The sequence below is a fragment of the Onychomys torridus genome, chromosome 8 (genome assembly GCF_903995425.1).
Source record: "Onychomys torridus chromosome 8, mOncTor1.1, whole genome shotgun sequence".
NCBI classification, from domain to species: domain Eukaryota; kingdom Metazoa; phylum Chordata; class Mammalia; order Rodentia; family Cricetidae; genus Onychomys; species Onychomys torridus.
The window spans coordinates 103,126,666-103,151,634 of NC_050450.1; the positions used below are offsets into that span (position 1 = coordinate 103,126,666).

Consider the following 24,969-nt stretch of genomic DNA (forward strand, 5'->3'; position numbering starts at 1 on the left):
GTCAGATGGATATCGAGCCCTGGAGGAATAGGGATGCTACCTATTACTAACAATTTAACCATTTCTGCTACCTGAGCCTACTTGGCTGAGTCTTTGGTCCTTCCTTGTCCCCACCCATTCATACTTCCCCCAACTCATCAAAGACCCAGTGGGGCCCAGCTCCCCAGGCAACTGGCATTATTCACCAGGGTGGGGCTGTGCAAGCCTGGAAAGAAGTGGTGGGGCTCATGGCTCAGCTCCTAGCCAGTAGAGATTGGGACTAACACCTCAAGCTCCCCCAGCTTCTCCAGCTCCCACAGGACAGGACTATATCCACAGCATCTTGGCACTGAGCCTCATCTCCAAGGACCCTGCCTCTGCTTCCAGCCAGCCTTCCTGGCTGCCAGCTGTTCTGTGGGGACAAAGACGGGTGAGTGATGATGGCTCAGGGAAACAGGGAGGAGGGAGGAGAAGAAGAAGAAAACAGGCCCGGAGCCAGCAGGGACTCTGCTGCTGCGAAAAGGTCTCCCAGCCTCTTCCCACCTTACAGAGAAAGAATCTGTAGCCCAGGATGCCCCTCAAAGTTACAGGACAAGTTAGACCCTTCAGAACCCAAAGCTGGACCTCCTGGCATCTTCCAGGGACCACAGGTTCCCTCCCCTCACATCAGGGCAGTGCCGCTGTCTCCTATGAGGTACAGATGAGCGTGTTGGGCCTGACGGATGCAATAGCTGAGATGGAAGGGGGCAAGGGCTGTGAGCTATGTGGAGGGAAACCAAGCGCAGGTTTGGACTTGCTCTGTGTCCTTAAGTAAATGGTTTAACCTCCCTGAGCCTCTGGTTCCTAAGAAAGTTAAGGTGGAGAGGAGCAAGATGACCATTCTGTGGCCATCAATGAGCACCCTGGGCTTGCACTTGAGGTAGAGTTCATCCAAACATGCTTGATGTGCTGTTGTGATTCTCATAGCATTGTGTTGTTGAATTGTTGAAATAGCTTACACACAAGGAGACACTGTGTACTCCTCCAGCTCCTCTTCTTGCCTGTGCCTCCCTGTGTGTGTACACACACATGCATACAGGTGCACATGTGTGTGTAGAGAAATCTGGGGCCTCAGTAGAATGATGGCCCCTGCCAGTTCTGTTCTAGAATATTCCACACAAACCATATGGGGGGTTGGGGACCATTCAGCATGGCAGCTCCCACTGTCATCAGAGCAGGGATGCCCAAGTCTGGCTGATACCCAGACCCCCATCCTCCAGGTCTCCAGGCTGATCCTCCACCTGGAGAGGGTTGAGGACTGAGCTAAGCTCACAACTGGCTGTAAGTGGGGGGTACAGCTATCCCCATTCACAGGTGGGAACATGAGAGACTGGAAGAGGACCCACCATCCTAATGAGGGACAGCCTAGGCCTTCTAGCTAGATACCCTAACATAGGGGAATCCTCTCCAAGACCCCAGCAGCTTGTGTACCCCCAAAATTGATTGGTCCCCTGCTACCCGTGTCTTCTGGAACACTGGTCCTTCTCTTCCTACTGTCCACACCCTCCCAAGGACTGGGAACCTTCCCATACACAAGCCAGTCAGCCAGAGTGGGGTTAGGACATGAGTTTTGTGGGGCCCTGACTCAGGAGGAGGGGCAGGGCCAGGAGTGTCTGGGAATTTGGATCTTCCAGTAGGAAGGAGCTAGGCCCCTAAAAATAGATAACAGACAGGAGGAAGAATCTAAAAATAGACTCCAAACAAAGTGATGCAGATTTGGCCCTTTGTGAGAATTTGCGTGCGCGCACACATGTGTGCGCACACACACACACTCAGCTCACAGATAGACACAGCCTGCCAGGAAAGCTCCAGACCCATGCCATAGCTGCAGAGAAACCGGATGACACCCTCACTGCACCACACTCAGATTCTCCAGAGCCAGCTGCTCCCTCCAGGGGCTGCCTGGGTGGCCACTGCAAAGAAGTGGAGGATGAGAGACAGACGTTCCCCACCACATCTCCCCAGGTCTGACCAGTTGAACCCCTGCTCCTGGTCAGTGAGTGGGATGGACAAGGCCTGTACTGAGGGAAGATAGGGAGGTGCTAAGGAATTGGATGGAGAAAGACTGAGAGTTTGGGGTTCAAATCTCACCAGCCTGGCACTTCTGCCCACAGAGGTAGAGCATGCACGGAAGCCAAACAACTCTCTGGAGTTGCTTTTCTTCTTTACCTGGCCTCCGGGGACCCAGTTCAGGCCACTAGGCTTGTGTGGCAGGTGTATTTAGCCACTGAGCCGTCATAAGCTCTATTTTATTTTAAACAGGGTCTCTTTATGTAGCCCAGGCTAGCCTCGAACTCTCAATCATCCTGCTTTGTCCTTATAAGTGCTAGGATTAGAGGGGTGCATCACTATACTAGCTTCTTCCCTACTGCCCACCCCCTCCCAAGACTGGGAACCTCCCATCCAGCAAGCTGGTCACACAAAGAAAAGTTAGGGTATAAGTTTTGTAGGGCCTGGGTGCCTAGGATGGGTTTCTAATAGCACCCCTTCCCAGTGGTGCGATTTAATACCTTTTACATATATCTCTGCCCTTCAATTTCCTCATATTTAAAAAAAAATGGAAATAGGGTTGGGGATTTAGCTCAGTGGTAGAGCGCTTGCCTAGCAAGCGCAAGGCCCTGGGTTCGACCCTCAGCTCAAAAAAAAAAAAAAAAATGGAAATAACAACAGCCTTTCCATTTGTTCTATAGCAATAGACCGAGTAAGTATCACTACTAGTGTGTCTGGGTCACATTAGGTGTGACTCTCACTAGCAAAGGGAGGCCAGACTGGATTCCACACATGTACTATGTGTCAAGAGGCCCCATGATAAAGTCACACTAGGAAAACTTGAGATTCTTTTTGTAGAGTTTGTGGCTGAACCAGGTCATGGCTATTTAGTATCAGATCTGGGGCATGACCAGCTCTCAGACCATCTCTGATGGATCTCAGGCACAGCTTCAGTGCCCTGCACACTGGACTCCCTGCGGGCACAGTGGACTCTCTCAGAGAGGCCTCACAAACTTCCAAGGTGTGAGTGAGGTCAGGGTGCGGGGAGGGGGGGAAGCAGTGCTTGAAGGAGATGATGGCCTACAGGCTCCTGCTCAACCAGAGACAGTCAGGGACTTCACAAAGAGCCTGAGCAAATGGGAGACATGGGAGACAGACAGATGGAGAGAAAGACAGCAAGAGTGGCCTGTGACGGTGCCCAGCTACAATCCCAGAAACCTGAGGCAGGAAGAAGAGTCCAAAGCCAGCTTGGGTTATACAATGAATTTGAGGTCATAGGCTAGAGAGAGAGAGACAGAGAGACATTGGCGGGCAGAGGCAGGTAGATCTCTGTGAGTTCAAGGCCAGTTTAGTCTATATAACAAGTTCCAGGACAGCCAGCAGTACACTGAGAGACCCTTTCTCAGAAAAAGAATATATATGATATTCTTTTCCATATCATATATATCATGTCATAATTCATATATGTTCATATATATACTTATATTATATTCATATCATATGAATCGGAAAAATGTATATATGTATATATATCATAGCTTCAACAAAATTCCATGTCTTCAACTATGAACTGCAGCTCACACCTATCCCCATGAACCCACTTCCCAAGGGATCCTTCTGATAAAGTTTCAAGTTCAGATCCTGCCTGGCATAATGAGGGAAAGTCCTCCTCCAGAAAAGACACTTAGCTCCTTGGACATTCCAAGAACCCCGCTGGCCTTCCCTGGGTTGGCCCACTGGATGGGGCAGGTCCAGCTCTGCCGCTCTGTCTGTTCCCTTACTGGTGTGATAAAGATGCCTCTAGTGTTCCCACCACTGGGAGCCAGGGTGGTGTTGAGAATAAGGGTGAGCCATGTTCTCAGAAGCGAGCCTGGAGGGAAGGCTGTTCCCTGGGGTTGTCTAGGACACATCTACTGGGTAGCTGTGAAAATCACAAATATGAGTATTACCCCTCTGGGCCACTCTCAGGCCGACAATGACTGTGATCATTAGTAGCTGGGGTGTACTAAGTATCAGGTGTGTTTACGGTGCACTAACACTCACCTCACCCTAATAACCTGTGGGTGACCACTGTGATTATAATACCTATTCTATGCATAAAGAGAGGACTGAGGGAGGTCACTTACACAAAGCCACACAGCTGCTGGAGAGACAGGTCCGTTCTGCTGTTCAGACTGGGCTCTCCCCTGAGCCCGGCCATCTCCTCACTTGGATTATTTAAAAGAAGTTGATAAAAGCATGCTTTGCGTCAACAGGGAAATCACATTTAGGAAATTGTGGTCAGTCATAACATGGAGACGTGTGACTAAGAGTCCCTCATAAGGCATCAGGAGTTGAGCTGTTGCCCTGTGGTTGTTGTATGGCATTTGACCAGCCCCTTCCCTCTGGGCCCTTACATAATGAGAGAGTTAATCATATACTAGGGAGCACTTCTGACACTAATTCACTCCATACCCACCCCCACCACATCACTACTTTCATTATAACACACTAATTTTACAGCCATCTAACCTTTTTTAAAATTGTTTTTATTTTATGTGTGTAAGTGTTTTGCCTCCATGTATGTTTGTGTACCACACATGTGCAGTGCCTGCAGAGGCCAGAAGAGGGTGTTGGATCCCCTGGAATTGGAGTTACAGATGGTTGTGAGCTGCCATGAGGATGCTGAGAACCAAACCCAGGTCCTCTGCAAGAGCAGTAAGTGCTCTTAACTGCTGAGCCATCCCTCCAGGCCCAGCCCAAGGCTTTCTAATCCAGGGTCCCTGGGTCTCTTCAGATTCCGGCCGTAAACTGTCTAGAATTAAGAGCAGATTTGGATATGAGTGAGTGTGAGCATATGTACATGCATGTGTGTACATGTGTTTTGTGTAGGCTTTCCAGGAAACATCACCAGATTCTAATGCCAGAACTAAGAATCATTAGTGTTTCTAAATTTGTAGAAAGTCCTGTTTTTCAATGAAAGGCTGTCTGCACAATGGATCAAGGACTTTTCTGAGCCATTTGTAAAACACAGAGAAGCATAAGAATGTGGTAAGTTCTCCAGCTCAAGAGAGACAATGTTGTATTATGCAACTTTCATCTGTCATGAGAAAATTATGTTTGGATTACATTTAGTTAGTTAGTTAGTTAGTTAGTTAGTTAGTTAGTTAGTGTGTGTCTGTGGGGGGGGGCAGCTTATGGGAGTTTTCTCCTTCCACCACATGGGTCCTGGAGACAAAACTCAGGCCAGCAGACTTGGCAGCAAGGACCTGTGTCCTCTAAGCCATCTCACTGACCCCCATATGATAAGCACATATTGTCCATAGGGCAAGGATCAATTTACTCTGTGGGGGAATAAGAAAACAAAAACAAAAACAGCTGTAAAATGCTTCCCTTTATCGTACTTGAATCTTGGCCAGCTACTGTTGCCCAGGATCCCATTCACCCTTGAGCCCCACTGGCCCCTTGAGATCCACGCACCCATTGCCTCCACCTTGCCTGGACACTGACACTCCAACCCACTCTGTCTTGTCTTTCAGAGTCTCTCTCACCCACTATGTCCCAAGTCCTGCTCCCCCCACCTCCCTGCACAGTCTTGGCAAGGACCAGTGTGCCTTCCCAGAGGTAGGCACAATAATTAAGATGGCCAGCAGTGGTCACAACTGCACATGCTGTGTAACCCTGGCTGGCAGGACGGTGTCTTGGTCCTCTTTGTGACTTGGGTGTTGGACTGTGTCCCCAAGAAGACCTGTGTTCTTCACCTCTGACCTTTAACCTCTGAGGGCCTCAATTTTCTCATCTGTAAAGTGGAGACAAGTAGCCTAGAACCTCTGGATGGTTGCTAGGTAACCGACCAGCTTCTCTATCTTATGTTCCTTTCTGACTGGTACAGGGTCAGGCACACCATTGGGGATGGAACAAGGTGACCCCAGACTTGGCTAAGAAATCACAGCCTACTGCCTACCCACTTGGGAAGACATCCTTGAGAGAAGAAAGTATTAATCTGGAACCCCAAAAGACTTAGCAGAGCTAGGTAAGGAAATAGAGATCCCCCCTCCCATTGGAGTCTGCAAGGATGAGAAAGCTCAGCTCCTGGGTGACAGGCAGCAACCTTGGGAGAAGGGCTTCTTGCTGACTGCTGAGAGCCCTGGTGGGCCTGGTGGGAAGGGACAGTGCCATCCTGCCCTCAGCTGCTGCAGAGCATAGGGGGGCAATGGCCCAGAGATGTTGGGAATGATCCCTGCAGACATGTACAGAGGTGGAGAGCTCAAGGACCCCTCCAACGAACAGACCCCACATTTGCCCACCTCCAACCCCCAATTTCTCTTCACCCCATTCCTCTCCCACCCACTTCCCAGTGCCTATTGAACAGAACACAGGCACAAAACCAGTGTAGAACATGCTGTAAAAAAATATAATGAGCCTGGGGAAGGGTTTAGGGTACAATGGTGGGGATCACAGCATCTGGCCACCCCAGTGCAGGGAGAACCAGGAGGGGCCGAGGCAGTAAACAGTCAGAAGATGTGAGAAATAGTGGTACCTGGGGCTCTGAGAAAGATGAGTCGGCACTTGGAGGTGGCCCCAGGCTTGGACCCAGAAAACAAGAAGGCTAGCTGGGGGTGGATTCGGGATGGTGGTGGGAAAGAAGCTGCCTCCTCCACACTCAGAACTGCATTGCCTGGGTAGTGCACCTCCAGACAGAACACAGAAGTCTCTGGGGTTCTTTCCTCTGCCCAAGGGAGCTCAAGGAGGAGCTAGAGGCTGTGACACCCCCTGCTCTCTGAGCTTGAGTCTGGGATGCAGGTTCACTGCTGACAAAGAGGACGGGCATATGGGGGGGGGGGCTGGATGTGAACCTGCATGCATGTGGCTCCTGAGAGACTTAACCACATCTCTAACCTTGGTGTGATGGAAGAGCCATGAGGACACACTCCTCTGAGGACCTACCTCTGGACTAGCCTTTGCTCTGGTTTTCATCTCCATACCATCACAGGGCTGGACACAGTGGGTTCCCACTTCTCCATGATCCATGCAAGAGCAGCCCAGGCCCCTCCAGACCCTGAGGGAAATCCTCTGACCAACGCCAACACACACATACATACACTACACACACCCTATATGCACACTACACATATACACTATACACACACACAATTCATACACCTTATATGCACATTACACACACACACACACACACACACACACATACACACACACACTACACACATCCTATATGCACTCACACAAAATATACACACCCTATGTGCACTCACACAAAATACACACACCCTATGTGCACACACCATACAGAGAGAGAGAGGGGGGAGGGAGGGAGGGAGAGAGAGGGGGAGGGAGGGAGAGCTAGCCTTGGGAACTGGGGCATGATCAGGACCTTAGGTTCTCCACATCGTCCAGAATCTTCCTCACAGAGCTTTCGAACACTGGGCCCGACACAGACTGTGTCCAGCCCCTGCCTGTCTAGCCCTAGGAGACTCTGAGGCAGTTAGCAGATGTGATTCTACAGCCAGGCATCCTCGACTTCCAGGCCTTCCTAGAACCTTGCTTCTAGGCCCCCTGGTATTCGGGAGAGCCCGGGGAAAGCAGGCTGCACAGTGGAGGAGGGTGAAGCTAAGGGAGGCAGTCTGGGCTCCCAGAACGAGCTGGGGAAGTACCAATTACACCAGTCTACCCAGCCTGGCTCTCCAGCTGTGGCGTGAGCAGTGGGTGAAAGAGAAGGGATGGGCCTTGGGAGAGGGCTTGTGCTACGAAGTGAAAGACAGGCATTTGGCCGAAGAGTCTGGCTGAGAAACCTCCCTTCTTGGGTGTATGAGGAGGGGTACCCAAACTCTTCCATTACAGTAAGTAGGAAGCAACAAGTTTCCAGCCTGAAAAAGAACAGGACCCCACCCCTACCCCCAAGAAGGGCTGGAGAGGATGGGTGGGTGGGGAGGTGATGTACCTGCAACAGATCAAGCTCCCCACCACCACTGCGCTCTATTTCTAATTCAGATCTGATGCCATCCAGCCCCCAGGACCAATCAGTCCCTAACCACCAATCCTCTCCTAATTCAGGGGTTTTCAGTGAGGTGGCTCAGGGGCTCCAACACTGTTCAGAAGTGGTGCTCTGGAATGTAGCCTGGAGAGGCTACGCTGCTCCTTCAGAGTGTGGACAGGGTTTTGAGGGAGATGATCCATGTGACCCTTGCTCCTGGAGAAGAGGCTGCAGAGATGGCAATTGTGAGGACCTCTGGTCCCCACCACGGGTTGTGGCAACTTGTAAGTAATTCACTTTGGTCTGAGGAGAAGAGCACCTTTCATCTGTGAAGAAAGACAGACAGAACCCGAGTTTAGAAGATAGCCCTCAAGATAACATTTCCTTCCAAGACCAGCCACTCTGATGGCTTAGCTACCCCCTCTCTCCTCAGGCTGGTGGCCAGGAAAGGGGACACTGACTCCCCCATCCCCTGAATTGTGAGCCAGACTGCCTTCTCACAGCCAGCCTTGCCCCAGGCACTTGGGGTAAAAGGCCTTAGATACCAAACGGAAGGGCAGTGAGCTTGTGGGATGCTCTAGTGGACAGGAGGGACAGGCAAGGCTTTGAGCTGCTAGGATTGTTTTTCCAAAACCACAGTTGTGCCTCCAAGGCTGCTGTTGGACCTGTTGGGAGCAGGGCTTGGGGACAGTAGATAAAACACATCTGCCTTGGGGGTGTGGGCAGTTGAGATGAGGTGTTGGTGACACACCTCCATCCCAGAGCAGTTGGCTGCTCCCCAGGCTCCAGAGCCAAACCCAACCCAAGATCAGGTCAATTCCGCAGGGAACCATGATGAGGCAGGAAGTGAACTGTAGTCTAATCCTTGATCCTCCACTGGCTCACCTGTGGCACACTGAGAATGGAACTCAGAATTCAACGAAAACATTTGCTCAAGGACCTGGAAGGTGGCAGGGCTCAAAAACATCCCAGCTTTGGGGCTGGAATGTAGCTCAGTCAGTAGAGAGTTCTTGCCTAGTATGCACAAAGCCTGGGTTCAGACCCCAGCACTTGGAAAGTGAATCAGAAATTCAAGGTCATTCTCAGCAACACAACAAGTTTAAAGCCAGCTTGGGCTCCAGGAGACTCTGTCTAAAAGGCTTGTAAAATCCTAGCCATGATCACTCTGAATGTATCCCACCTGCTCGTTCCTCCCCCTCCCCACCCCGTTTGGATTACCCCAGAACTGTATCAACTATAAGAAAGCCTCCAATTAGTAAACTGGCTAGTTGTTTTGTTTGTTGGTTGGTTTGTTTCTGAGCTGGTGATAATGGACCTCTTTGTTGTTGATGATAGCTTTGATTTTTGTGGAATAAGGTGTTAAGCCCCCTCCCATTACTGAAAAGGTAGCTCCCCTCTCCCATACTGCACTCACAGCTCTGTGTCCTCCAGGGCCGGTGGGCGCTCCAGAGCCTGCCTGCGCCTCCTCACGGCCCCCAGAATCTTCTTCCGAGGCCCCAGGGGCACGCTGATGCTGCGGAGGTCAAGGTCTGAGCACAGCATCAGGGCCTCCAAGTCAATCTTCTCCTGCCGCAGGAGCGAGGCAAAGTCCTCCAAATACAAGGAAGCCAGGAAGGTCTCCAAGGGGCTGGTCTCAGGCTCCAAGTCCTCATCCAAGCCCAGGTCTAGCTCATCCCAGGGTAACTCCTCCCCGCAACTGCGGTCCTGCAAGCTGTTGGCACTGCCCAGGCTGTCATCATCCAGGCTGGGGGAACTCTGCAGCCGACCTCGCGGCGTCCCGGCCCCATCCAAGCCCCCATCCTCGCGGCCCAGCCCGTGCAACCCGCTGCTCAGATAGTTCCTTCGAAATACCATCGTACCCAGACCGGGGCGAGTAAACAAGGAGTCATGGCCTGAGTCGGTGCTGACCTCCGAGTGGGCAGGCTCGGCAGCCAGTGTGGCACGAGAGACGCTGTCCTCATCCGAGAGGAACATGTCCCTGAGTGGGGCACGGCCCCACTCTTTGGGGTTGGCGTAGGTGCCCTGGCGCACAAACATCACATCGCTTCCTAGCTGCAGGCCCGAGAGCGACCGGACGCTTTTGCGCCCGTCCTCGGAGACCTTGAAAGTGCCCTCGCCCCCCTGCTTGCGCCTCTCCAGCTTCTTCTGGATCTTGGCCTTGCCCTTGGCCGTGCCGTGCAGTGTGGCCTGCGAGTAGGGCAGCTGGCTGCCCAGCGTCAGGTGCTGCAGCCGGCGGCTCAGGGTGCTGGACGTGAGACTGGAGAAGCTGAGCGTGTCGGAGCGCTCGGCCAGCTCTCGCCGGTAGCGCCGCTCCATGCGCTCATGGTGCTTGCGCTGCATCTTGGCGCACTCGCGGATGCGCCGCTCTGCCTCGCGGAAGGCCTTGTCCTTCAGCTTGCCCACCAGCTTGGGGTTGAGGCTGCTCTGCTTGGCTGCGATGGAGTCCAGATAGCGCACGCACTCCATGTGGCCCTTCATAGCGGCCATGTCCAGTGGCGTGTGGTAGTCATTGTCCAGGCACCAGATGTTGGCCCCGAAGGACACGAGGAAGGACAGGCAGTGCAGGTGGCCATTGGAAGCTGCCAGATGCAAGGGTGTGTTTCCCCAGATGTCACACTTATCCGGATCACCCCTGAGAGGAAGGATGAGTCCTTTTAGCAAGCCAGACCGTGGGCTCAGGTTGGAGGTATAAGAAATCTGGGTTGGGGGGAACCAGAAAAAGAAAGGAAAACCCAAAGACATTGAGAGCATCCTGGGCCTGCAGCACAGCATCCCCTAAAGCAGAGGTTCTCAACCTATGGGTCACGAACCCAATAGGGTCACATATCAGATATCCTGTATATCAGATATCCACATTACGATTCATAACAGCAGCAAAATTATAGTTATGAAGTAGCAACAAAGTAATTTTATAGTTCGGGGGTCACCACAACACTGTATTAAGCTTAGGTCGCAGCATTAGGAAGGTTGAGAAGCATTGCCCTAAAGAAATCTATGGGGCTGAGCTCTAGACTCCAAGTAGATGAGCCAACAGATGTATCAGGACTGAGCACAGCACCAGGGTGTGGGAGTGTGGGAGTGTGGTGGTGTGGTGATGTGGGGGATGGTCCAACCTACAAAGGGGCGGGGCTACCTAGGAGGCGGGGTGGGGCGGGCCTACCTCTACAGAAGGGAGGGCTGGGAATCTCAGGGGATAAATATTTGATGCGCTGAAAGAAAAGAGTGAATTATTCATGGGCCCTGCGGGGAGCTGGCCCAGAGAGGTGGTGGGCCAGGGCTGAGTCTGGGTCTCTAGGCGGTTGAGGTGGTTCGTGAAGCCACATGTTTCAGAGTAATTGTGTGAGAGGACTAGAGGGTGGTGTGTGCTGAGCTTAAGCCTGGAAGAGCGTGAGAGGGTGCGTGCTGGCATGCAGTGGGCACCGCCATGTCTGCAGGGAGCAGGGCCAGGCCTGGCAACGCCAGTGTTAGAGCAGGTGTCGGGTCTTGGCCTGGGCCAGAAGGGGACTGTGGGGACAGCCAGAACTGGGAAGGAAGAGGGCCTGAGACCTGACTATACTGCTCTCCCTTGTTCTGGTTGCCCTTTGAAGCCGGTGGCCTGGCGCCCTCCAGCAACCCTCTGTAATGTCCTCGGGGTCTGACTCCGGCCCATAGCTCCTGCTGGCTTCTCTGGGAATCTTGCCTCTCTCTCTCTCTGGTCCTAGCACGGGGGCCTTGCTCCACTCTAATGAGGCCACAAGGCCGCCCAGAGCTGGGGAAAGAATCACTCCCTTGTCTCGACGGCTCTCGGCACACCTCCCATCTCACCCCCACTTCAGCTTGCCCCTCGATTGCCAAGTACACAGACCCTCTCTCATCAAGTACAAATCCTTGACTCTGTAGAACTTGAGGGCTTTGGAGAGCCAAGGACAAGCCCTCTTTCCTTTACACCCCTGCATGAGACTCCTGTGAGTCTCTCTGATGGATGCGCAGGGAGAATGGGTACATCGTGTGCCCTGCTGGAGTCTTGGCCTCTAAGTGCCTCAACAGTCTAAGCCCGACTCTTCCCACCTGCTGCTAGACCCAGGGAGCTGTCAGAGGAGAAAGAAACCCTTCACCCATGTATTCAGGCACTCCAAATACCAGGGCCAGTACAATCCCTGCCCCCGCCCTTGACCCCTAGAGCCTGAGTCATTCACACGAGCCCTCTTGGAGTATCCTATTCTGTCCAGGCCACATCAGTATGGGGCCAGCCCTAGCAAACTGTTGATGTTAGGATATTTCCAGTAATGTGATTTAGTTCCCTTCCCCCAACTCACTTCAGTGACCCTGGATCCTCATTGCTTGACCCCTCCAGGTGGACTCTGTGCCCACCTTCCCTACCAGGACCACTCCAGAGGGAGGGTAGGGGCAGATGCTCCCTCCACACACCCTGGCTTCCCACTCCACGGTCCTGCGGTGGGGGAGGGGTACAGAACGTTCATTACTGGCTGGACCAGTGACATTTGGTAATGTGAACAGTGTCCATAAATCTCAGAAGTGCAGTGGTGAGAAGACACGGGTCAGTGGGAGACTCGTCCAGTGGCAGTCATTGGCACTGTGGGGACAGCCTTTTGACTCCAGGTTGGGGAGTAGGCAGTGAAGGTCTCTCCTTTCTGGCCCCCACTTCTAGGCCCTTAGAGACTTCTCAGCCTTCTCTCTGGTTCCCACCTTCCCCTCATTCTTGCTTCCAGGTACCCCCAACCCAGCAATGTCTTTGACTTACTCTGCAGCCCCCATCCCATAATCATAGATGCCCCCCCCATTGTAGTTCCTTTCCCCTAAGCCCTACATACAGCTCCCAAGTGTCACAAGCCTCAGCTGATCTCCCCTCCACGTGTGTCTCTCAAAGTGTGGCAGGCTGCACCACCTTAGAGGCTATCCATACGGAGGAGGGCACCTCACGGGAAAGGAAGGGTAAGCGATGCCATGAGGTTCGGGACACAGGATTCTTATGGTTTGTCTGCTGGCTGGGCAGAGTGTATACTCACCCTCGGCTCACAATGAGACGCAGCGACTCCAGGTTGCCATGGTAGGCAGCCCAGAGGGTGGGGGTCATGCCATCTTCGTCGGGGGCATTCAGCTCCTTCCGGGTGGCCTCTTTGAGGAGTTCCAGGTAGCCATCCCTGGCGGCCCGGTGATACTGGTCATTCATGGCGCCCGAGTTGGAAGGGTCGGGCAAGGGGCACTGAGAAATGGCCCCCGACGGGGAGGGCAGCCGGGTTAGGACCGAAACATGGGTTTGAGGGAAGGGTCTGGGCAGGGGCCTGTGCCACCAGCCCCTGCTGCTGCAGATGGAGGATGTGGAGCGCCAGAGCCACGACTACAGACGACTACAGACTACACAGGACATCTGAGCCACCAGGGGAGGGAGGGGGGAAATCTCTCACTGCCCAGGAGCGGCCCAGGAGCTTCCCCTGGGTCCTAAAGGCCTTGCTTTTCAGCACACGGGCGACTCAAGTGAAGTCCAGCTCTCTCGCGCCAAAAGCGTCTACTCTGCTCTGACGTTGCTCCCCTTGAGGTTCAGTACAGGGACATTTAGTATGTCCTCGACAGAGCTCCGGGTGTACGCGTCAAAAGGAACGGGCCAAGTGTTGGAGAGTGGTGTCTGAGGGTGGGATGGAAAGGCAGTTCTGATCCGGAGGACAGTGGCCTAGAGGTTTCACCCACTCACTGCAAGACAATCCGCGAGCAGGGCGCAGCGATCCCTGCAGAGTAGCCTAATCGCGTGGGGTCAGACAACAGTTCTCCAGCAGGGGGCGCTAAACTACCGCAAGCCGGCTTCGGGCACCGCATGGGAACTAGACTTAGCAGCATCCAACAAGCATCTCCGGGAAGCAGTAGTAAGGGATACAGGAAGACCGAACTTGGATCACTCTGAGGGAAGGTGGGGAAAGGGAGAACTGTTGTCCTGATCTCGGGGCAGCAAGCAAGATCCAAGATATAGGTGGCTCCTGAGCTACAACGGCGTCTAGATGCAGGCTGGCACTGGGAGTGGGGGTCAGCTCTACAGGCTTCGGGTGGGTGCTATCTCTTAGTACCAGGTTGCGGTGGGTATTGGGGACGGAGGACCCTCTAGGTACCGCAGGTTGGGGCCGCGCCTGGACTCAGGCCACGCCAGCGCAACAGGGCGAGGGGATCTTAACAGGTAAATATAAATCTCACCTTATCTGGCTTCCCTGAATTCAGCTCGGAGAAAAGATGGATCGTGTGAGTAGGACTGAGAGGTTTATGGAGCCGAGCTCTTGTGGCTGTAAATCACTCTGCCTTCTCCGGTATAAAGCACTGGTCCAGCCCGGCGTGGGAGAGAGGAGACGCTCGCTGCCCCTTGACCCCCAACTTGGTGTCGGCTCCCGGTGCAGCCAGGTGCGTGCCCCTGTCAGATTTGGGGAGTGGGACCTTGTGAAGGATCCCGCCTAGTGCCACTGCTTCTCTCTGTACAATACTTCCTATCCAGACTGAAGGTTCAGTTTTTCTCTTCTTCTTCCCCGGTGCTTGGTCTAGCACCCTTAGTCCCCACATTCTGGGGTCCCCAAATCCAAGGATCATGTAGGAGAAAAGGAGGGCTCCCCGGGTTGACCTGGAATCCTATCCCCCTCCCTCCCCCCGCCACAGTGATCCCTTCAACCTCCTCCAGTCGCCCTCACCATGTCGGAGGAGCTGGTCCCGCATCCCAAGGAGAGCCTGCCGGAACCTCGGGCAAGCCCCCGCGAGGTGTGGAAAAAGGGCGGCCGCCTGCTGTCAGTGCTGTTGGCTGTCAACGTGCTGCTGCTCGCCTGCACGCTCATCAGCGGTGGCGCCTTCAACAAGGTGGCCGTGTATGACACCGACGTGTTCGCGCTGCTCACCACCATGATGCTCCTGGCCGGGCTGTGGATAGTCTTCTACCTCGTCCGCACTGCGCGCTGTCAGGATGCCGTGCCCTACCGGGATGCGCATGCCGGCCCCATCTGGCTCCGAGGTGCCCTGGGAGATGGGGACAAGAGCAGGGTGGGCACAGTGGGGAACTGCAGTCTGGGGCTCATGGAGAATCTGCAGGGTATGAGTTTGGGTAGATAGGTGTAAAGTTCCCTGGGAAGTGATGTGGCCAGAGCTCATTGGGGTGGGATGAAGATGTAGGGTGGAGGGAGGCAAATGGGTCCTAGAGGGTAAAGGGAGGTGGAAGCTTCTTTGCCTTGTCTAAAGATTGGACAGAGATGGTCATGCACAGCCTTTGACTGTGAGCAAAAAATGTACAAGATAATAGCAGCTAACAAGTTCTGTCTCGAGGCTTTTCCCTTGTCCGTGCAGCGGAGGGGACACAGACTGTCCACCCTCTTCCCACTCACACGCTCGTCTTCCACCCAGCTATTCATCTCCCAGCCCTTCAGTTTGCCCATGCACCTATTCATCATCCATTTATCTGTCCCTCGCCCTCTCCATGCATTCCTCCTCCCATCCACCTGTTAATGCCCTCATCCGTCCACCCAGTAATCTCTTAGCCCATCCATTAGTCCATTCGTCTATTCATGCTTCCATCCATTCATTCTCCCAACCTCTCCACTCATCCACCCATCCACCTGTTCATTTACGCACTCAACCTTCAATCCACCCATTCATTCATCTTTCAGTCACACATGTGACCATTCATATACTCATCTATCCACTCACTGATTCTCCCACCCTCTCCAGTCACCCATTCTTCCATCCAACTGTCCACCCATTCTCTCCACCCCCTCCCAACTAGAACCTATCCTCCACCCTACAAGCCCTCTCTCCTGCCTCTCTGATATACTACTCTCCTGCTGGCCCTGATTCTCAGGTGGGCTTGTGCTGTTTGGGATTTGTACCCTTGTCATGGATGTCTTCAAGACTGGTTACTACTCCAGTTTCTTTGAGTGCCAGTCGGCCATCAAGATCCTGCACCCCATCATCCAAGCTGTCTTTGTCATTGTCCAGGTGGGTAGAAGGAATGTCCCCATATGGAGAAGAGCCTGATGTTTGGCAAGAGCTCAGGAGATCTGAGCTCCACATGTACCCACCCCCCAACCCTGAGCAATTCAGTAAATGGAATTGGACTGTGGTAGGGATCATATGAGCCCATAAACAGGGAAACGCTGACTCATGAAGTGGTGTCTAAATGTGAGTTGCTACTTAGGGGTGCTGCAATTTTATTTCAACCTAAGTGGTGCCAGTAATTAACACCTCAGAGGTGCAAGTTGTGACAGCTGGCTCTGTCTGATAGAACCTTGGGTGTCCGTGGAGGGCACCAGTCTCTGACTAAGGTTGTGCTATGACCATGACCATAGCTCCATGTTTGATATTTGTTTAGGAGGCAGGGCATCCCGTAACTAGGATTTTTCAGACAAGTTCAAATCAATTTCTTTTCTTTTTCCTCTTGTGACTCACTTCATGCAGCCCAGACTGGTCTTGAACTCCTGTTTTCGATTGCTGAGTTTGGGGATTCCGGGAGTGTGTCACACCTGGCTCTCTAGTTGTTGTTTTGTTTTGTTTTGTTTTGTTTTAATGCGTTGCATAAAGACCGTTTTGAAAGAGCTGACTCGGCCGAGGCAGGACTGCTCTTGCATGGGACCAGAAGAGCAACTCACCTTGTAGTACAAGCAAGCTGACCAGGGATGGTGCCGTGCCTTGGAGCATCCCCCTGGCACCCAGATGTCCACAGTGCCACACACATGTGGCTGTGGCACTTAATGTAGCTTTAGTCTTTTACATTTTATAAGTCTGAAGAATGCTCAGGAAAAATAAAAACCCAAATACCCCCACATCAGTAAGTCAGGGACTCAGTGATAGTCAGATGAGGGTAAAGTCTTTCAGATCCACAAAATCTTTCTTACAGAAGGAAGAAGACAGCAGGGGATGTGGACAGAGAAGCCAGAGGTGTTGATAGGACAGTAAGAAGTTCAAGGCAACTCTCTGCTACATAATGAGTTTGAGACTTGCCCTTGGGAAGTAGAGGCAGACAGATATCTGTGAATTTGAGGCCAGGCTAGACTATATGGAGTTCCAGGTCAACCAGAGCTGCATAGAGAGACCCTGTCTCAGCAACAATAAAACCCAAAGACCTTTTCCACCTTGAGCAAGATCTAGTCGGAGCCTGGCCTTGCTCCCAGAAATATGCCACTTGGTAGCCAAGACTCCGCTTGCTCCTCCAGCACTCCAGGGTCTCCAAATCTCATCAAGATGAAAATGTCTTACAGGCGAAGTCTGGTCTAATCTTTAAGGAACAGAGAAGCACTTTTTAAAAAAGCAAGCTGAAGTACAGAGTAGAAAGAAAAACTATTCCTTTTCCTTTGTAGAGAAAGTGTTGTACTGGGTGTGAGTGGGCACTACATTCTAGAGATTAGCCCATGTACACAGTATTGAACCTGTCCCCCCCCCCCACTCTCTCTCTCTGCAGACTTACTTTCTCTGGGTCTCTGCTAAAGACTGTATCCATACCCACCTGGACCTGACCCGGTAAGAACCACAGTTCGGTGTCTGTGGGCCAAGGACTCACCTGGCATGAGAGAGGAGGCTTGTCATCCTGGGTGTGGCTCTTCTCCCTAAGTCCCGGGTGGGGTTTCAGTCATCCCTTCCTCTTTGTCCTCTTACTTTCCACTGCCTGGATGGTGCCCTTTCCCCTAGTGGGGCCTGAGCCTCAGGACACCCGCTGGCCCTCTCTTATCTGGCATCCCACCAGGCTGAGTCTTGCTTCCAAGTTCAATCCCCGTGTTCATCGGGGCCCACCTGCCTTCTCATTTTATAACCCAGTTTCTCAGGAGGGCTCCCCACCCTGCCTTGCTTTGCCAAGGACCCATAGTGAGTCCAAGACTCACGGGCCTTTTCTTCTCCTCGTCCATCGTTCTGAAACAGGTGTGGGCTCATGTTCACCCTCACCACCAACCTAGCCATCTGGATGGCAGCCGTTGTGGATGAGTCCGTGCACCAGGCCCACTCCTACAGCGCCTCTCATGGCAACACCAGCCACACCCGCCTCGCCCCTGACCGTAAGTTCCCTGTTAGCACTGGTCCTGTGGCTGCCAGGCACTGGATGGGTGCTTTGCGTACTCATAGTCAGTCAACCATGCCTTTGCCAGGGCACGGTGGTAAAGGTAGAAGCCGTGGGCCTCCTCCCATCCCTCGGAATTGTGAGTAGAGGCAACAAGGAACCAGAGAATATGGTGTATTTCCTCACCCTCGAGAGTCAGTCTTAGCCACACTGTCCAAATCTCCATCCCACCAAAGGAGCCCAAGCTTCCAGAAGGAAGGGCAAGACATTGAGGAAAGGGAAGTGAGACCAAGTGGTTCAGCCTTTCCAGCCAGGGGAGGAAGGGAAGGCAAGAATCCCCACCCCCCCCCCACCCCCCCCACCCCCCACCCCCGCAGTGTTTATGATGTCACGATGACATCATCACTTGGATATGTAACTGCTTTGCTTGGTGCAGAATGCCTCAAATGTTCTACTTAACAACTTCCCTTTGGAGATAAATATTACTACCGTTCCCATTTTATAGAAGCAGACACTAGGCACAGAGAGGCTAAATAGTTGCCCAAGGTCACAGAGCCTAAAATGGAAGTGTTCAAATGCACCTTTGCTTTTAGCCAGTGAGTTACCCTGAGAAAGAACATCCTTCACAGTCCATTTACTGGTTCTAGACCTCCGACTTCTCCTCTGTCCAGGACTGAACTAGATAACTAAGACTCCCACATACACCACCAAGCCCTACTGTCACAAGGGAGGCTTCAGAAATTGGAAGCATGACCCTGGCCTGCAAAGAGACCCCGGTGTAGAAGGGCTGATAAGAGCCACCTGGTGTATACAGGGGATCTTGATGATGGGGAAGACAGCCCCAGACAGGTGGGCACCTTAACAGGTGAAACTCCATCCAGAGCAGGAGAGACTATAGCATTAGGAGTTACACGTATTTTCTTGGCTCGCCCATTAGTTCTCAGACCTCACTGGGCCTCAGATTCTTCATCCACAGATCCCTCTGGGGTAGCTCTGGAGCCAAAAGAGCCGTTTGCAGAGGCCCCAGGCATCCTAAACAGCAATTCTGAATTCACCCTCATTGTGGCACAAACCAAAATGACGGAAATCGTGGTGGGGGTCTGGACACAGCAGCTAGAGCTGTCAAATGTGGAGAGAGCTGTAGAAAGCTGATCTGGGGGAGAGTGCTTCCTTTTATGAGGACCAGAGTGTGCCTAACTCAGGGAGCAAAGTGTCCTCATGGATCAGGAGGGACTGGCGAAATGGAGGTGCTCAGATTTGCAGTTCTCGTTTTCTTTTTCATTTCTGTTTGAGTGTGTGTGTGTGTGTGTGTGTGTGTGTGTGTGTGTGTGTGTGTGCAAGCCAGAGGTCAATGTTAAATGGTTCCTCAATTCCTTCTGTATTTTTACAGATATTTATGTATTTATGGACTCTCTCTCTCTTTGTGTGTGTGTGTGTGTGTGTGTGTGTGTGTGTGTGTGTGTGTGTGTGTGTGTATGTGTGTACAGAGGTCAGAAAACAACTTTCAGGAGTTGGGTCTCTCATTCCACCTAGGAATTACACTTAGGTCATACATAGGGTTGGTGGTAATTGGTGGCAAGCACCTTTTTATCTGCTAAGCCATCACACTGGCCCTCCACCTCATTACTTTCTGAGACAAGTTATCTCACTCAACCTGGACTTCACAGACTCAGCTAAACTGGCTGGCCAGCAAGCCTCAGGGATCCCCTGCCTCTGCCTCCTTAGCCCTGGGATTATAGGTATGTACCACCACGCCAAGCTTTTTACATGGGTACTGTGGAGTCCAACTCTGGTTCTTTTGTTTGTTTGTTTTTTGGTTTTCGAGACAGGGTTTCTCTGTGTAGTTTTGGTGCCTGTCCTGGATCTCCTTCTGTAGACCAGGCTGGCCTTGAACTCACAGAGATCCTCCTGGCTCTGCCTCCTAAGTGCTGGGATTAAAGGCATACACCACTACCGCCGCCCAACTCCCAACTCTGGTTCTTATGCCTGCATGCCAAGTGCTTTATAAACTGAGGCTTCTCCAAGCCCCAGATTTTTATTGTTTTACTTTTTCATTTTTAGCGTTGATTTGTCTTGTAGTGTCTGGCACAACAAATAATTGTGGAGTAAGTGAAGACTCTAGACCCTGTGAGGTCCTTTGGGCTGTGGTGGTCACTGGCAGAGAGAAGCACCTCTCTCACTTGTCACAAACTAGCAGAGGAGGGTAGAGCTCAGCCCTGTGTCCTTCTCTCCACAGCAGAGCGTGCAGGTGGCACAGCTGGAGGAGACCCGTGCCCCTGCAGCACAGCCATCTGCCAGATCTTCCAGAAAGGCTACTTCTACCTGTATCCCTTCAACATTGAGTACAGCCTCTTTGCTTCTACCATGCTGTACGTCATGTGGAAGAATGTGGGCAGACTGCTTGCATCCACCCATGGCCACGGCCACACACCGTCCAGGGTCAGCCTCTTCCGGGAGACCTTTTTCGTTGGTCCAGTCTTGGGCCTGCTACTCTTTGTTGTGGGGCTGGCTGTCTTCATCCTCTATGAGGTCCAGGTGAGTAGGGAGAAAGGCCATACCCAGCAGGGCCTGGTCACCTACTACAGTTTCAATATCGTCTGTTTGGGGCTCATGACTTTGGTCAGCCTGAGTGGCTCAGTCATCTATCGTTTTGATCGTCGGGTCATGGACCACCATAAAAACCCAACACGGACCCTGGATGTAGCCCTGCTAATGGGCGCCGCCCTGGGCCAGTATGCCATCTCCTACTACTCCATTGTGGCCGTGGTGGTGGGCTCACCCAGGGACCTGCTGGGGGCACTCAGTCTGTCACATGCTCTGCTGATGATTGCCCAGCACACCTTCCAGAATGTGTTCATCATTGAAAGCCTCCATCGAGGACCACCTGAGGCTGAGCCTTGTGAAACACCCCCCACGGAGCCCCGCCAAGGCATCACCTTTGCCAACCTGGATGCCATTCATACCTTGCCCTCCTGCCCATCCACTCCCAGGCTGGTCGGCCCCAACTCAGAAAGTCCCCAGGAAGCAGTGGCCATCATCTCAGCCCCCAGGTGCCACTGGCGACGTCGGTGCCTAAAAGATATCTCTCTGTTTCTCCTACTCTGCAATGTCATTGTGAGTAGTTGGGGGATGTGAGGGTGAGAGGGGTGGGGATGCTCCTAGATTGGGGGAAGATTGCTGACCACTTAACCTTCTCTATCTTGCAAAGGCTCATTCTAGAATTTTATACAGGAGCACATTCAGAGAGAGACAGCTGCAGCCTTTGGGCACACAGCATTTCAGGGCACAGGGAGCATGCAAGCCCAGTTCTCTGGCATGTAGGCAGCTGATGAGGGTCCCGGGGAAGACTGACATGGGGGCTGGGTGGAAGTGAGAGTGACCTGAGAGCTGATGTGGAGGGGTGAAGGCCCTCACCCCCAGGTGGGAGGTGTGACTGCTCCCAGGATCTTGTGACCTGCTTGCTTCTCAGAATAATTGGAGCAGCCTCAGGAAGTTGCAAAGATCAGCGTAAGTGTGAGCAGTCTGTTGGCAGGATGCAGCGGAGGGCCGACAGGGAAGAGGGTTGTGTACAGCAGGTGACTTGGCAAAGAATGAGAGGCTGCATCCAGTACAAGTACGTTCTCTGGAAGGAAATACCCCAAAGCAGAAACCCTCATAGTAAGACGGTACCCCAAAGAGGAACATTCCTAGCGTAGCTACACCCAGCATAGCCACGCTCCAGTGTAGACATGATCCCCAACACAGAAATATCTGATGCAGAAACATGCACCTGTGGGGAAAGTCAGCCTCTGGGTCTGCAGGTCCCAGGCCCCAGGATTTGCCCAACCCTTAGATGGAAAATACTAGAGGAAAATTTCCGATCATATTGAACATATTTTTCCTTGTCATTATGCCCTAAACAAAACAAAGTTCAAACTATTTCTATAACATTTATATATATTGTGAACACAGTAGTTTGAAGTATATAAGAAGATGTATATAAGTCCTTTTATGTATCATTTTATGTAAGGGAATTGAACATCCTTTGTACTACACCAAATGATAACTGTGCATGCATCTCAAGCAGACAAAAAAAATCTCTAGGCTGGACGGTGGTGGCACACGCCTTTAATCCCAGCACTTGGGAGGCAGAGCCAGGCAGATCTCTGTGAGTTCAAGGTCAGCCTGGTCTACAGAGTCAGTTCCAGGAAAGGCAAAAAGCTACACAGAGAAACCCTGTCTGGAAACACCCCCCCAAAAAAAAATCTCTAATGAAATCTGACTCAATACCAGCATTTTTGACTGTGCCCCACAGTAGAATATCACCTATATAGAAACACCCTAATGTGGTCATATCCTGAGGCTGGAAATATGAACCTCCATGCAGACTTCCAACAGTCAATTTTGCTTTAAAGAAAAAAAAAAAAAAAAGAAACATTTCAGTCTTCAAGCTCTGGCCTTACCAGGAGAAGCAATAAGGCTCAAAACCTCACTGTATCTGGGGCCCACTTTGGTAATAGGGCCTCCCCCACCTCCAGCCTGGCCTTGAGGTTGAGAGCTACCTTCCAGCCATTCCATGTATCTGAGTAAAACCACTCTTGGCAGCACCCTCCCCCTGCTCATTTTCTAGAAGAGAAACAGACTCAGGAGAGGTTGTGCTGTCCCCTAAGAATGGAGTTAATTGGCACAGGGGTTAGGCTAGCCTTGAAGACCTTCTGTCCCCACATCCCACACCCATAAGGAAGGTCTGAGTTCCTATCCGGAGGTGAAGCAGGAGTCTAGCCTTTGACTTCTCCCACACACAGGAGGGACAAGGAGGAGATGTGGAACAGGGGTAGAGCTCCTGGAGGGTTGGAGTGGGGGCCTCCTGGCTAGGCTTTGACCCTCACCCCCACCACACCCCACCCCTCCCCTAACCCTCCCCTAAGCTTGATTGAGTCTAGGTCAGTACTCAAACACACTTCTTCCCAGCAGCCCCTTCAGGTGTTTGTGTCAGTTCCTTACATCACCTTCTGCAGCTTCCATCTGAGGAGGCCAAGGGTGGGAGGAGTGGCTTCAGGTGGGTTCCCCAGCCTAGGACAGGCCAGTTTAATTAGACACACTTCCTCCGCTCCTCACTCAGGCCCTGTCCTCTATACTAGAGGTCAGCCCTGGTGACAGTCTCCGATGGCCACCAAACTAGAAGGCTGGCATCCCATTCTTTCATGTACAACAAAGCCAACAGAAGTCACAAGCAGGGTCCTGATGCACCCCTTTCCCCCCGACAGCTATGGATCATGCCTGCTTTTGGCGCCCGCCCACACTTCAGCAATACCGTGGAGATAGACTTTTACGGTTACTCCCTTTGGGCGGCCATCGTCAACATCTGTCTGCCATTTGGCATCTTCTACAGAATGCATGCTGTCTCCAGTCTGCTGGAGGTCTATGTGCTGTCTTGAAGCACCACACAGAGACAGGACAGAGGAACTCCAGCTCCTCTGGGAGTGAATTGGGCTGGCACTCACTCCCTTCCTGCCTGAAACTAAACTTTTCATCAAAGTTTATTTTTCCAGGATGAATTTTTAAATCAAAATTGAGACATGCCCATCTACTCCTGCATGACCCTGGAGCCTGGGGAGACCCAAGCAGGGGAATGAGTCCCTTGCAAGCATTCCCTAGGACCAGACAGGATCTGGAAATACGGTCTCTGGCTCTCTCTCTAATCCCAGCTGTGTGGCCTGTGCACTGTCTGGAACTAGGAACCAATAAACCTGCAACTGCACTTTGTCCCCAATTCTTGTCTCAGCTGCCTTGCCCGCGATGATCACAGGAGAGGAACCTGGGGTTCTGAGCTGGAAAGGCTCAAGGTTTTCAGACATCCACCTTTTCAGTGGGTGAGCTGAGCTGAGTCCAAGCTACAGGCTTTCTCAACAGTGGATGACAGGGTGGCTGGGAGGGACCAATGGAATGCCCATGAATGTGACTTTCTTTCTTATGATCCAGGGGAAGTTAGGGAAGACCTATTCAATCTAATGTTTACAAAGAAGGAAACTAAGGCTCATGGGTATAAAGAGACAGAGCCTTTATATCAACAATAATTTGTCAAGTGTGTGTGTACTTGCACATATATGTGCAGGTGGGTGTAGAGGCCAGAGGTCAACCTCAGGGAGCTCTCCACATTGCCCTCTTCCCGTCCCCAATGTGTGTACACATGAATGAGGATGTGTGTGTATAGATGTGTGAGGGTGTGTGTGTGTGAGGATGAGTGTGTACTTGTGTGTGAGGGAGTGTGTGAGTATACACGTGTGAGGACATATGGAGGCCTGGGGTTGGTGACAGGAACCACCCACCCTTCCACTTCCATATTACTCTTGGAGGAAGGGCCCTCAATCAGATTCAGAGCCCATTTCGTATGGCTCATCTTGATAGCTCACTAACCCTAGGGATTCTGTCTCTGCTTCCCAAGGCTGGGAGGACAAAGGAGCTACCACAGGGCATTCACCATTTACGTGAATTCTGGGGATCTGCACAAGTGTTTTAACTCCCGAGCCAACATTGGTTTTGCCTCCTGGAATACTATCAGATCCTGTGGGGATGGAGTTACAAACAGGTGTGAGCCACCCTGTTGGATCTCTGAAAGAGCAGCCCATGCTCTTAACCGCTGAGCCGTCCCTCCAGCCCCCATCATGTAAGACAGGGTTTGTCTTGGGGAGTTCACCAAATCAACACAGCTACCTAGCCACTGAGCTCTAGAGATCTTCCTGTCCCTCCTTCCAACCCTTCTATTGCAAGCATGGGACTATATAGTGTTGGAGAGCCAACTCAGGTCTTCACACTTGTGTGGCAAACCCTTTGCTGACTGAGCTATCCCCCTAGCCTTGAAACGTCCTCCTTTTTATGAGCAGTAGAGGTTTTTGTTGTTGTTGCTAACATGTTTTTTAATCCATACATAGTAATTGTTAAGTGTGCCATTTCAGAGTACAATGTGTCAGGATCGGATCCTAGGACTGGCATGTTGGTTGCCTCAGAT

General features: G+C 52.1%; 2 protein-coding genes across 4 annotated transcripts; one reads left to right on the forward strand and one right to left on the reverse strand.

Annotated features, from left to right (window-relative positions):
• Positions 1-9,388: 9,388 nt before the first annotated feature.
• Positions 9,389-13,314, reverse strand: Ush1g (USH1 protein network component sans). The gene is made up of 2 exons (XM_036197651.1): positions 12,985-13,314; positions 9,389-10,610 (listed from the first exon to the last, which is right to left on the reverse strand). Exons 1-2 carry the CDS (start codon positions 13,146-13,148, stop codon positions 9,389-9,391), a joined length of 1,386 nt encoding a protein of 461 aa, XP_036053544.1. The 5' UTR covers positions 13,149-13,314.
• Positions 13,315-13,788: 474 nt separating this feature from the next.
• On the forward strand, positions 13,789-23,716 carry Otop2 (otopetrin 2). 3 transcript variants are annotated; one of them, XM_036194557.1, is made up of 8 exons: positions 13,789-13,880; positions 14,183-14,359; positions 14,609-14,954; positions 15,795-15,931; positions 17,391-17,449; positions 17,846-17,979; positions 20,218-21,095; positions 23,228-23,716. In XM_036194557.1, exons 3-8 carry the CDS (start codon positions 14,642-14,644, stop codon positions 23,396-23,398), a joined length of 1,692 nt encoding a protein of 563 aa, XP_036050450.1. In that variant the 5' UTR covers positions 13,789-13,880; positions 14,183-14,359; positions 14,609-14,641; the 3' UTR covers positions 23,399-23,716. The 3 variants fall into 3 exon arrangements, with proteins under 3 accessions (XP_036050450.1, XP_036050451.1, XP_036050452.1); XM_036194558.1 differs by lacking the exon at positions 13,789-13,880 and having other exon boundaries at positions 14,277-14,359; positions 14,631-14,954; XM_036194559.1 differs by lacking the exons at positions 13,789-13,880; positions 14,183-14,359 and having other exon boundaries at positions 14,642-14,954; positions 20,221-21,095; positions 23,228-23,398.
• The last annotated feature ends 1,253 nt before the right edge of the window (positions 23,717-24,969 follow it).